Source organism: Astyanax mexicanus, chromosome 4 (genome assembly GCF_023375975.1).
Source record: "Astyanax mexicanus isolate ESR-SI-001 chromosome 4, AstMex3_surface, whole genome shotgun sequence".
Lineage (NCBI taxonomy): Eukaryota > Metazoa > Chordata > Actinopteri > Characiformes > Acestrorhamphidae > Astyanax > Astyanax mexicanus.
In genome coordinates, this window is record NC_064411.1 from 34527962 (window position 1) to 34541994 (window position 14033).

Consider the following 14033-nt stretch of genomic DNA (forward strand, 5'->3'; position numbering starts at 1 on the left):
GAATACAGTTTTAGTCACCTATATGACCATAACCTTTTAACTTTTTAACAGTAAAGAAAAAAATGGATCATAGAAACCTATGCCATTAGTTCTTGAAAATGTTTTATGGGGTGGTCTTAACAAATACTGCCTGAAATGTCCAAATTATTTAATTTAATAATGATTTAATTTATTATGTGTAATTGTTTTACATCAAATAAATAAAAGTAACTATGTAACATTTTAAATTGAGTACTTTTTTACTTTTAGAAGTAGATTTTTAGATGGGTACTTTTACTTTTACTTGAGTAGAATTTTAGCAAAGTAAAGGTACTTTTACTTAATTACAATTTTTCAGTACTTTTTCCACCTCTGTTTATTACCGACTAATCTCAGGACAATCAAACTGAACGAGTGTCATCTTTTCACAGCATCTTCTGGACACCTGCATTAAGGAGTCTGATGACGATGTGAACTCGTGCACTTATAATGTAAGTTTTGGCTCACATTATAACACAGTTCTAAAACTTGATTGAGTCAGGCATGTTGTAAACTAATATTAATAACAATAACAATAAGTGTAGTATGTTGTAAACAGCACATTTGCTCTATACTGTACAAGCATATGACCACAGATATTACTTTGACAAAGAATTATGCATGCATTATCCCGCACACAGCAAGGGTTTTGCACGAATGTTATCACCAGATTGCATTGCTTATTGTTATTGTTCTTGATGTTAGTGTATTTTATCATACTATTTCATAAGCCTTGTGATCTCACTTCACTTTGTGTCATAATTTCTTCATAAGTTCCTCTGTTCTGTGCGATGGACAGATAGAATATAATTTCCAGTGGCTTCAGCACACAAACCACAGAATACAGAACACAGACAACATTGAGGAGGATGACGACTATAAACCTCTGGCTGCACTCAATGTTAGTATGTTGGTCTTCTCTGAGAGTGTTCTGCAGGAAGTGGCTCCACTAAACCAACCAGTAAATCAGCCATGTTTACCCTCCTTTCACAGGCCATGGTGGAGTTTAATCGTGTGGAGTTGCTGACCCATCCAGTGTGCAAGAAATTCTTGGAAATGAAGTGGTGAGTGTTTAACTTTCTAGCACCTGGCGTCCACATGTGTGGACATCACATTTTGGGTTGTCTAGACCACAACACTAAATTTTGCCCCTTTACAAGTGCCTGGTGTCCTCTTATGAGGCTATTACACCTAGTGGTGGCAGAAGAGTTTAACACAATACAGTTTCGATTTTGTTCAGAAATTTTAATGAACAGTAAATTCAGTAAATGTCTCTATTTTTTTTTACTTTGTTATGTCTTTGTGTTGAAGCAGCATTTCACATAAGCCATATTGCTCAAAGGGGCACAATTGTTTCTATTTTTGTTTTGCACTTAGGCAAATAAAAAGGCTGCTGTGTTCAGGCACAAAATAAGTGTTTTGCACATCATTATTAATTGCGACTTCATTATGTAAATATATCTATTGAAATATAAAACTAAAGTTCTTATATGTGGACATAATTTTTCTCAGATCTTAGGAGGTTAAAATCATTAAAGCAATAGTTTAGCAATAAAATGTCTTTCACACTCTACCCATCACCAATCTTTAATCATTTATAGTTGCTAGGAAATTTTGTCTTCTTTCATAAAAGCACAGCAATTAGACATTTAAATGGTAATCAGGTAAATATAGATTTTTGTATTGCGTGTGTCGTATTTGAAATAACCCTGTCATCACTATGATACTGTACAGGAAGGCATATGGTATGAAAGCTCACCTGCTCAACATGATCGTGTACACACTGGGGGTCCTCCCCCTCACCTACCTGATCGTCAACCTGCGTCCCAAACTCACAGTGAACAAGAACGTGACAACGGTCACCATGGTGACCACGAGTATTGACAAGGTAAAATAAACCATCATTAGTTAATTTAGGCCTTTGGATAGTTTACTGAGATAATCACCATACTACGGGCATACTACGTATGGAATAATTGCATTTTAATCTATACAAATCTATATTTAAAATATTTAAGTTGTAATAGCATAAGTATGCAGAATTATAATCTTATATACCATTAATATCCACTCGTCCTAAAAATATTAATAAAAATGTTGCTTTTGTATTTACACCTGTATTTCTCGGCTGTCCCTATAAACACTCCAAGCAAAATCTGTTTTCTGTAAATCAATTGAAAGAGTTGGTTGTCAGGCATCATATGCTCCTATGAGCCGTTTTGATGGCTCCATTGTTGTGATGTCACAATGAGGAAACCTGAATAGAACCACCCTGGGACCGCCCCTCACCCTTCTACCCCAACAAGAGCTCAACCCACTAGATCAGTTGAAGATCATCCAATTTGGTCTGCTGGTTGAGAACTTCTGACAGTACACAGCAGGATTAGCCAGCAGACTTCGTCTGATAGAGGGATCTGTACCTACTGTCTGTGGCAAGTCAGCCAAAAGGGGAAATGCAAGTACTCTCAAATAATGAGTTTTGTGCTTCTGCCGCAGTTAAGCATGAATTTGCTTGTTTTTGTTTTGCTATTTAGCACAAGCTAACACTAACGTGTGGTAAATAGTAAGCATATGCAAGGTGTGCCCAGCAACATCTTATTTGCATAAAAGTGGTAGAGCCCTTAAGCGCCTCACACTGAAGGGGAGTGAAACAGGCAAGAATAGAGCTGGTGAGATCTCTTTAGATGACTGTGAGTGATTTTGTGCAAATAACTTTATGAATATGAATATGTTTTGTGTAGCCCATAGACCTATTGTGTAAAAAGAGGTATAATATGTCCCTATTAACATCCCGAATGATGCTCTAATAACATTAATATTCAAAATGAATTTCTAATAATGTGATTAATATTTTCTGACAACATTAATGTCCAGAATTAATTTCTGATAAGATAATTATCCATAATTATTTTTTTCACAATAATAGCCAGAATTATGTTTTAATTACATTAATATTCGGAAGGAAATTCTAATAACATTATTATTCAAAATACATTTCTAATAAAATATTAATTTTCAGATAAAAATTCTAATAACATTAATGTCCATAATTAATTTCTAATAACATTAACGTCCAGATTAAAGTTGTACTAATTTTATTTAAACTTTGTTCTAAAACAGGGGTCTAACACAAATATCATTGACATTATAATTTTTTTAAATATTATAAATAACATTATGCTGTTTATATCTGCTTTTATTTCACAGCAGTGTTATTTCATCACAAGTTGCATGTTTTTGGTTCTTGCAATGAACACGTATGCAGTTGGCAAAGAGATTGTGCAGATGTTTCAGCAGGTACATTTATAAATTAACATTTAAACGATTTGCAATTTACATGTATGGCATTTGTCTGATATGTTCTGTTTAAAACATTAAAATACTACCTAACTAACTGGCATGCTTAACAGACTAGTGCTAGCTGGCATGCTACTCACACTCCCTAAAACTGGTCTATTTAAAAAGGACATAGCTAAAGCTAAGTAGCTAAAGTAGCTAAAACTGTGGTAATGACTCATCTTCAGTTGTATTGCCCATGTTTAATTTTTTATAGACCACAGTAAGTCAAACTTCTTTAGTTTTTTACTGGAGTTATGAGGCTAATGCAGCTAGCATTAGCATTGTAGCTGCAAAGCAAAATAGAAGAACAAAATGTTAGCTGAAAGTGATTGATATCTTGCTAACCTGTCTCTTTAACACTGTCTTTGTCTGTGGCAGCGTCTGAAGTATCTCCGGGACATGTCCAACTTCATGGACTGGTCTTCCACGATTTGCTCTCTGCTGTTTGTCATCCCTCTCCTGCTGAATGTGGAGAGCTCATGGCACTGGCAGGCTGGAGCTCTGGCGGGTCTCATCTCGTGGATCAACCTCCTGCTCTACCTGCAAAGGTCTAGACTGCTGTTAGAGCTTTATTTAGATACAAGATTAAAAGCATGAGAATCACACTCACACAAATCATGGTACAGTCACAGCCCCTTTAGTTTTGTGCTTGAGCTACATGGCTAATATAGCTAACACGTAGAGGGAGTTTATACTGGTTATTATAGCACTAACTAGCATGGCTAGCATGGTTGAACTTCAGAAATAGAGTGAATCTCAAAAGTTGGATGCAGGAACTGAATTAAATCACATCCAACAGTGTTCCAGTTTTTTACTTTGCTATACATTAGCATTATATAAAATTTGTATTCTTATTTTATATATATATATATATATATATATATATATATATATATATATATATATATATATATATATATATATATACACTACCGTTCAAAAGTTTGGGATCACATTGAAACGTCCTTATTTTTGAAGAAAAAGCACTGTACTTTTCAATGAAGATAACTTTAAACTAGTCCTAACTTTAAACAAATACACTCTGTACATTGCTAATGTGGTAAATGACTATTCTAGCTGCAAATGTCTGGTTTTGGTGCAATATCTACATAGGTGTATAGAGGCCCATTTCCAGCAACTATCACTCCAGTGTTCTAATGGTACAATGTGTTTGCTCATTGGCTCAGAAGGCTAATTGATGATTAGAAAACCCTTGTGCAATCATGTTCACACACCTGAAAACAGTCTAGCTCATTACAGAAGCTACAAAACTGACCTTCCTTTGAGCAGATTGAGTTTCTGGAGCATCACATTTGTGGGGTCAATGAAACACTCAAAATGGCCAGAAAAAGAGAACTTTCATCTGAAACTCGACAGTCTATTATTGTTCTTAGAAATGAAGGCTATTCCATGCAAGAAATTGCTAAGAAATTGAAGTTTTCCTACAACGGTGTGTACTACTCCCTTCAGAGGACAGCACAAACAGGCTCTAACCAGAGTAGAAAAAGAAGTGGGAGGCCGCGTTGCACAACTAAGCAAGAAGATAAGTACATTAGAGTCTCTAGTTTGAGAAACAGACGCCTCACAGGTCCCCAACTGGCATCTTCATTAAATAGTACCCGCAAAACACCAGTGTCAACATCTACAGTGAAGAGGCGGCTGCGGGATTTTGGGCTTCAGGGCATTTTGCAACGCCATGCCATACCCAGTGGACAGCGCCTGATCGGAGCCAATTTCGTCCTACAACAGGACAATGACCCTAAACACACCTCCAAATTGTGCAAGAACTATTTACAGCAGAAGCAGGCAGCTGGTATTCTATTGGTAATGGAGTGGCCAAATAACTTTGTTATTTCAAACACAAATCATTATTTCTAACCTTGTCAATGTCTTGACTCTATTTTCTATTCATTTCACAACGTATGGTGGTGAATAAGTGTGACTTTCATGGAAAACACAAAATTGTTTGAGTGACCCCAAACTTTTGAGCGGTAGTGTATATATATATACACATATATATATATATATATATATATATATATATATATATATATATATATATATAATTCTAATAATATATATATATATATATATATATATATATATATATATATATATATATATATATATATATATATATACTCTCCATTTTCCACACATGGATATACTTTAGAGTAGTCAGAAGTGAAATGAGTTTTGATGGAGCATGACAGCAACTTTCCATTCTAACAAATTAGTTTTGAGATTCCCTCACATTGTTGTAAATATTTAATTATATCTTTTTTTGGGATAACACTGAAGATATGACACTTTACAATGTAAAGTAGTCAGTGTACAGCTTCTATAACAATGTAAATTGGCTGTGCCCTCAAAATAATTTAACAAACAGCCATTACTGTTTAAACAACTGGGAACAATACTGAGTACACCCCTAAGTAAAATTTACGGAATTGTGCCCAAACTGTCAATATTTTGAGTGGCTACCATTATTTTCCAGCACTGCTTTAACTCACTTGGGCAGAAAAAGCTTCTCAGTTAAAAATTGAATCCTCCACCACTTCTACTGACAACAACAGAGCCGGTGGATCAGTCCATCGACTTTACCTCAAGCTTTCTGCGCAAGGCAGTTGCCATCTTGGAGGTGTGTTTGGGGTCATTATTATGTTGGAAACCTGCTATGCGACCCATTTCCTTGAAGTAGAGAATCATCCTCTGCTTTAGAATCCATAGCACTTATTCAGCCCCAGGCAAAGATGCTACCACCACAATGCTTGACTGTAGGCAAGGGACAGTTGCCATGGTACTGCTTACCAGGATGCTGCCACACAAGCTGGACACCATCTGAGCCAAACACATTTATTTTGATCTTGTTAGACCACAGGACATCGTTCCAGTAATCCATGACATCTTGAAATACTTGTCTTTAGCAAACTGTTTGCGAGCTTTCTTGTGCATCAGCTTTAGAATAGGCTTTCTTCTAGAAATATGCCTTGCAGACAAAGCAGTATGTGGCATATAGGCTGAGCATGTGGCAGCACTCATGTATCTATTTTTTCCAACCTCTCCATAATATGTTGCTCTCCTTGAGGAGTTTTTTGAGGTCATACCAAATTTACACTGTTATACAAGCTGAACTACTTTAAATTGTATCAAAATGTCATATCTTCATAACGGGGCAAGCTCTTTGTTGTGTGCAGGTTTGAAAGGTTTGGAATATATGTGGTGATGTTTCGAGAGATATGCAGGACATTGCTGAGCATCATTGTGTTATTTATCTACCTGATTCTGGCCTTTGCCCTGGCTTTCTACGCTCTCATGGTTGAACAGGTGCGTCTGAGCAAAGAGAACATATTGGTCCCCTGAGCCTCTGAATGCGAAATTTATGAGTGACATGTTGTTTTGCAGAGGCACTTTGGCAGGATGTTCCTGTCGCTAATGCAAACCTTCGTCATGATGGTGGGAGAGATCAGCTACCAGGATAACTTCCTGAAACCCTACATGTCCTCGCAGCTCCCGTTTCCTCTGATGACCTACGGAATCTTTGTTTGGTTTGTTCTGCTTGTGCCGATTCTGCTCATGAACCTGCTGGTACGTTAGACTATGTTCAGACTGCAGTCAAATCAGATTTGTTATTTAAATCAGATCTGTTGAGATGACCTGTCCGAACTTGTATTTCCAAGTGGTCAGATCAGACTGGAACGACTGGATTTTATTAACCTATCTACACAGGTTTTTGTGGTAATGACATCCCCACACTTGCATCACTCTGGGTTTGATAAGGTTGTTGATTGTCATGTTGTGAGTGGTGCTTATGACCAGACTGAGATGTGTCCAGCTATGGACTACCCATAGGCAGTACTAGGATTCCCGGATGGCTGCTCTGTACGTGGGCCACTAGAACTTGATTTACCAAGTATTCTGATATAAAATTGTGCATTGGTTCACAATAGCCAAAGGGCATGGCCATTAGACAATCACAACAAACATGATAAAAGGTGATAAAAAGGTGATAATTAGCAGTTTACCTTCTTGAACACACCCTGATAGCATTATTGAAGAGTCAAAAGGATTTTGACAGAGCTTTGGGATGAATATTACCCGGTTTGGCATCATGAAGTGTTACCTCGGGGTGTGTCTCAGGATTGCCTGCACCTGTATAAGTTCTGAGGTGTTTTCTTGTAAGTGAGCTTAAAAAACTGGCCAACATTCTCATGGCAAGGTGACGTGAATTGAAGAAGTTTGATGGAGGCCTGATAGTGGGTGTCAGATGGATGAGACATTCAATTGCTAAAAGTAAAAACTATATCCACATTCAATGCAACAGACCCCACACACATATTCCTCAGGTCAATGCATGGTTGGCTTTGGTCTCCAAGGGATGTTGCAAAAGTCACGGGAAAATTCTAATCCTATGTCATGGAATATCTTTGTATAAAAGAATAAATACATACCCAAACTTCTTCAAGGAATGGCAACCTCTATGAACTTGTTGATGAAATCCACAGACCCCCCACCTCACAACTTACAGGACTTTAAGCCAGGTTGACACTGTGCTATCTTAGCCTTATTTTAAGCCTGATCTGGTCGGCTAAATGCGACTAAATTTTATGATTGGTGCAAATTTTAGCCTAATCTCGTTAGTCGTGCAGTGTAAAAGGAGAGGCGTTGCCCAAACAATCTACTAATGAACAGTCAGAAACGAGGAGGGATTTCTGAAGTCAGAATTTTTGGGCGATTGTCTCCCAGTTAGAGCTGTCTTGCAAGACGATTTCTTAACGTCACAACCTGTTTTCCCAAAATTTGCTGCAAATAAACCCATAAAAAAGCCTTTGTTTTGGACCTTTCTCATATGGGTATCTTTCTTCTGGATATATTGAGACACTTTTTTAAAAAGATAGCTTCTGAAGTTCTTAAGGTCACAAAACCCTTCATATCATCCGTCTACATATAATATTAAAGAGAAAAAACAGTATTGTAGATTGTAGGTTCGAATCCTGTTCATGTAGCTTGCCATCGGCTTTGCCATGGCCTTGCTCTCTCTGAGTGGGTAAATGGCGCCCTCTCCCCACATCACTCCCAGGTGATGTTGCTCAGCACACTATCACTAGTGATAGGGGAGTACTAATGAGTCGGTTGGGTAATTAGCCGTGTAAATTGGGGAGAAATGGGTTTTAAATGTCTGCCAGTGTTTATTGCCTCTTCTGAATGCTGTGTGGTTTATTACAGATTGGTTTGGCTGTGGGTGATATAGCAGAAGTCCAGACCAATGCTTGTCTGAAGCAGATTGGAATGCAGGCAAGTATCACCATCTGCCTGTACTACACAAAGCTGATACAACTTGGAATCAGATACTGATAATGGATCATCTGATTCCGCAGATTGAACTTCACTCAAACCTCGAGGAGCGGTTGCCGTACTGGTTTGTGAAAAGGGTGGACCAGGTGTCGGTCAGGGAGTTTCCTAACAAATGCTACAATGGCAAGGTAACATGCATTTGATCTAACTCTCTGTCCAGCTGTTTTGTTATGCTATCTGGTGTCAACCAAACAAAGGAGGATGGGTTCCACTTTTCAGTCTTGGTATCTTTTAAGTTTCTCCTTCAGTCTTAGGGAGCTTCTTCTGGTCACTGCTGTCTTTTGCTTACTCCAAAGAGGCTTTACAGAGAACCAGATCTCTGTAAAAATTCTGTAAAAAACATTTGTCGTGAAACGTGGATTGTGCCACTTTTGAGACACTTTTGTTCTTTATTCATACATGCATGAAAACCATTAAGGGACACATACGGAATTACGTAATGAACAGTTAAAAAAAAGGGTAAATGGCACTGTAAATACATTTGTTTTAAACTGAATGTAATTACAATTATAGTCCTTTTAAGTACTAATCAACCCTCGATCAACAAGAATTTCTGAAGAATATACTGAAATCTGACTTTGTATTTTTGGTCACCCACTGTGTTTCCTTCAAATTTACCATCTTTAATACTTGGGGTCAATTTGTCCCCATTAAATTAGAAACAGTCATTAACAATGAAATAAAAATGTATAACAATTATTTATTTAAGGATGTTAAACACCGAATGGGGTCAAATTAACCCCAAAGATAATAGGAATGTTAAGTGACAGTTGTATATTATTATACAGGTGTATAATGCCCCGTGTTTCCAGTGCATTCCCAGTGTGTGTGTGTATTTTTTTTAAACAGAGATGGGTCTGCTGTGGGGGAGAAGTTAGGAAAGTGAGACCACGGCTGTGCCCAACCCCCCGCCAGTCAACGCCAATGGAGCGTGAGTTAGCCAAGCAGAAACACAGGTACATTCCAGCTGCCGTTAAAGACTTTCCAGAGCTGCATCCATAACAAATACAGAACAGACTCAACAGTTTCTCTCAACAGAAGGTTTAATTTCAGTAGCGTTCAGAGATCTTTAGAGGTCTTTTCAGAATTACCATCCACTGTGTTGTCTTTTATATACACTGCTCAAAAAATAAAGGGAACACTCAAATAACACAATATAACTCCAAGTAAATCAAACTTCAGTGAAATTAAACTGTCCACTTAGGAAGCAACACTGATTGACAATCAATTTCACCTGCTGTTGTGCAAATAGAATAGACAACAGGTGGAAATTATTGGCAATTAGCAAGACACACTCAATAAAGGAGTGGTTCTGCAGGTGGGGACCACAGACCACTTCTCAGAACCTATGCTGTCTGGCTGATGTTTTGGTCAGTTTTGAATGTTGGTGGTGCTTTCACACTCGTGGTAGCATGAGATGGACTCTACAACCCACACAAGTGGCTCAGGTAGTGCAGCTCATCCAGGATGGCACATCAATGCGAGCTGTGGCAAGAAGGTTTGCTGTGTCTGTCAGCGTAGTGTCCAGAGGCTGGAGGCGCTACCAGGGGACAGGCCTGTACACCAGGAGACGTGGAGGAGGCCGTAGGAGGGCAACAACCCAGCAGCAGGACCGCTACCTCCGCCTTTGTGCAAGAAGGAACAGGAGGAGCACTGCCAGAGCCCTGCAAAATGACCTCCAGCAGGCCACAAATGCGCATGTGTCTGCACAAACGGTTAGAAACCGACTCCATGAGGATGGTATGAGGGCCCGACGTCCACAGATGGGGGTTGTGCTCACAGCCCAACACCGTGCAGGATGCTTGGCATTTGCCAGAGAACACCAGGATTGGCAAATTCGCCACTGGCGCCTTGTGCTCTTCACAGATGAAAGCAGGTTCACACTGAGCACATGACAGACGTGACAGAGTCTGGAGACGCCGTGGAGAGCGGTCTGCTGCCTGCAACATCCTTCAGCATGACCGGTTTGGCAGTGGGTCAGTAATGGTGTGGGGTGGCATTTCTTTGGAGGGCCGCACAGCCCTCCATGTGCTCACCAGAGGTAGCCTGACTGCCATTAGGTACCGAGATGAGATCCTCAGACCCCTTGTGAGACCATATGCTGGTGCGGTTGGCCCTGGGTTCCTCCTAATGCAGGACAATGCTAGACCTCATGTGGCTGGAGTGTGTCAGCAGTTCCTGCAAGATGAAGGCATTGAAGCTATGGACTGGCCCGCCCGTTCCCCAGACCTGAATCCGATTGAGCACATCTGGGACATCATGTCTCGCTCCATCCACCAACGTCACGTTGCACCACAGACTGTCCAGGAGTTGGCGGATGCTTTAGTCCAGGTCTGGGAGGAGATCCCTCAGGAGACCATCCGCCACCTCATCAGGAGCATGCCCAGGCGTTGTAGGGAGGTCATACAGGCACGTGTAGGCCACACACAATACTGAGCCTCATTTTGACTTGTTTTAAGGACATTACATTAAAGTTGGATCAGCCTGTAGTGTGTTTTGTCACTTTAATTTTGTGTGTGGCTCCAAATCCAGGCCTCCATTGGTTAATAAATTTGATTTCCATTGATGATTTTTGTGTGATTTTGTTGTCAGCACATTCAACTTTGTACAGAACAAAGTATTCAATGAGAATATTTCATTCATTCAGATCTAGGATGTGTTATTTGAGTGTTCCCTTTATTTTTTTGAGCAGTGTACCTTACTTCATTAAAACATGGGCATGTGCAAAACCCCTTTGACAGATGATCAGAGTCTAAGAGGACGCTGTTGTGTTTTCAGGCTGAAAGAGATGACAGAGTCGATAGAGAAGCAGCACCACCTGCTGAAGCTGATTGTGCAGAAGATGGAGATCTGCTCTGAGGCGGACGACAACGATGGACCGGCCGTCTTTCAGGAGTTTAAACAGAAGCTTCTCACCAGGAGCAAGTGGGGGCCTCTGCTCAGAGCCGTAACAGCCAGGAAGAAATGCACTTTAGTTAATTAACATAGAAAGATCTGCATCAACGTCTCCAGTGTTCTTCAGCAACCGTTCTTTAATGTTTTCAATCCATTTTCTCTGTTCTAGCCCAACTGTGCAACAAACAACACTGTTCTAGAAGATTCTTCTCTCATTCACTAATTCTCATCCTATCCTCTTGTTCATACTGTGAGAACATTCTCATTTCAGTCATAATTCAGAAAAAAATCCTTTTTATTCACACTATTCTATAACAGTGCTAGAGGATTATACCATTATTTCCACTATTCTAGAATGTTCTCTTTTTAACATCTCTGTTGTAGAATGCTCTTCTCCCATTCATAATATTCTAGAACAGTGGTTTTTATTCACACTATTTAAAAATGTTCTATTTTTAATAACACTGTTCTAGTACATTATTTTCCAAGTCAACCGTTCTAGAGGATTATCCCTTTATTCACACTATTCTAGAACATTGTGTTCCCAAAATGTGTTTAAAATGTTCCCCCCTTATTTCACACTTCTGTACAAAACTCTTTTCATTCACACTATTTAAAAACTTTCTCTTTCTAATCACAATGTTCTAGAACGTTTTCTAAAGTCCTCAGTTCTAAAGGACTGTTCCCTTTTTCCAATATTCTAGAATGCTCTCTTTTCAATGACACTATTCTAGAACATTGTATTTCCAATCAACAGTTCTTAATGACTATTCCCTTACTCTAGAATGCTCTCGTTTCAATCACACCATTCTAGAATGCACTGATCTCTATCACACTATTCTAGAACATTCTTTTCCAAATCACAATGTTCTAGCTAACAGAACATTTTAGAATGTTCTCTTTTTTAATTACACTGTTCTAGAACATTCTCTTTTAGATTAACAGTTCTGGAGGATTATTCTCTTATTTACACTATTCTAGAACATCCTGTTACCAAACACTATATTCTAGAATGTTTTCTTCTTATTCACACTACTATACAAAACTCCCTTTTTATTCACACCATTTTAAATCTTTCTCTTTCTGATCACAATATTCTAGAACATTTTTCTCTCAGTCACAAAATTGCAGAACATTGTTTTCATTTACACTATTGTAGAACATTGTCTTTCCGATCACATTGTTCTAGAATACTTACTGCCTTTTACACTATTCTAGAACATTCTGTTCAAAATCACATTTTAGCTAACATAACTCTGTTCTAGAAGGCCCATATTTTCATTCACAGTATTCTAGAACATTCCCTTTATAATCACAATATTCTAGAATGTTCTTCCTTTATTTACACTATTTTAGAACATTCCACACTGTTGCATTATTCTAATTACATGCTCCAGCAATAGCTGGCCTTTCACACTGTTCTAGAATCCTTTCTTGTGCAGTACAACAATGTTCTGGAAAATCCATTTATATAGACTCATTTGCTTTGTGTGTTTTGGAAAAGCCCCATTCACAGTGTGCTAGAATGTGCTCCTACCTTTTCACATGGTTCTAAAACAGTATTATAGAACATTTAGTCACACTGGTTTGATTGGCTGGTTTGTTGTTATTGTGTTGGAGCAGGGGTGTCCAACCCTGCTTCTGCAGAGCTACACTTTACACTTACATACTGAATTAAGATCAAGCACTGCTGGAGCAGTAATCAGATTAATGAGGTGAGACCGACTACATAATGGAATATAATTATAATACAAACTGTAAGGTCAGGAATTCTGTGGAAACAATGTATTCATATTTGTATATTTGCATAATCATATAGGGGTGTCTAGGTTTAGTCAATATATTCAGTATAATATATTCACAACAAACTGTCCACATTAAAAAATAAATCGAATGGATTTCAATAGTCTTGTTTTTTCCCACCCAAATCCCTTAATTTTAGAGTGAAACACCTGTAAATAGTTTTAGGGCTGCACTTGTTGGTATGTTTCAAAATAAATAAATATATATATATATATATATATATATATTTTTTTTTTTTTTTAACAAGATTTAACCAGAAATTAGTGATACAATAAGTCCTGGTATTAATTCCTCAATATGTGAAATATGGGAGTAAAATACACAATACTGATCATATATAAATGTATTGCTGTTAGTATGTCATGAGAATTGTGCGTCTTGTCTTTTTCAATCAGCAAAAAAAATAATAATCGAAAGTTCTATTAAATTATTCCATTTCATGCAATATTTCTATTGTACAAAAGTTTTATATTTATATGTTTCTAGATATAGATTTTGCCTCTCAGATTTGATTTCTCACCATTTTACCTTTATCCACATTCCAAGTTCACTGGTGGATTTAAATAGTAGACAAAATGCCTACAGTTGTATTGAAATCATGGCAACACCAGTTGGGAAGTTTC

At 38.1% G+C, this 14033-nt stretch overlaps 1 protein-coding gene across 1 annotated transcript in view; it reads left to right on the forward strand.

Annotated features, from left to right (window-relative positions):
- The window catches only part of trpa1a (transient receptor potential cation channel, subfamily A, member 1a), a 34942-nt gene extending 21431 nt beyond the window's left edge, over window positions 1-13511 (forward strand). The window contains exons 16-27 of the mRNA XM_007252975.4: window positions 411-470; window positions 818-919; window positions 1012-1082; window positions 1753-1906; window positions 3226-3315; window positions 3736-3905; window positions 6555-6684; window positions 6763-6945; window positions 8584-8652; window positions 8736-8840; window positions 9562-9668; window positions 11491-13511. Of these exons, the coding sequence (XP_007253037.3) occupies window positions 411-470; window positions 818-919; window positions 1012-1082; window positions 1753-1906; window positions 3226-3315; window positions 3736-3905; window positions 6555-6684; window positions 6763-6945; window positions 8584-8652; window positions 8736-8840; window positions 9562-9668; window positions 11491-11695 (1446 nt within the window). The 3' untranslated portion in view covers window positions 11696-13511. The remainder of the gene's footprint in view (window positions 1-410; window positions 471-817; window positions 920-1011; window positions 1083-1752; window positions 1907-3225; window positions 3316-3735; window positions 3906-6554; window positions 6685-6762; window positions 6946-8583; window positions 8653-8735; window positions 8841-9561; window positions 9669-11490) is intronic.
- Window positions 13512-14033: the final 522 nt, after the last annotated feature.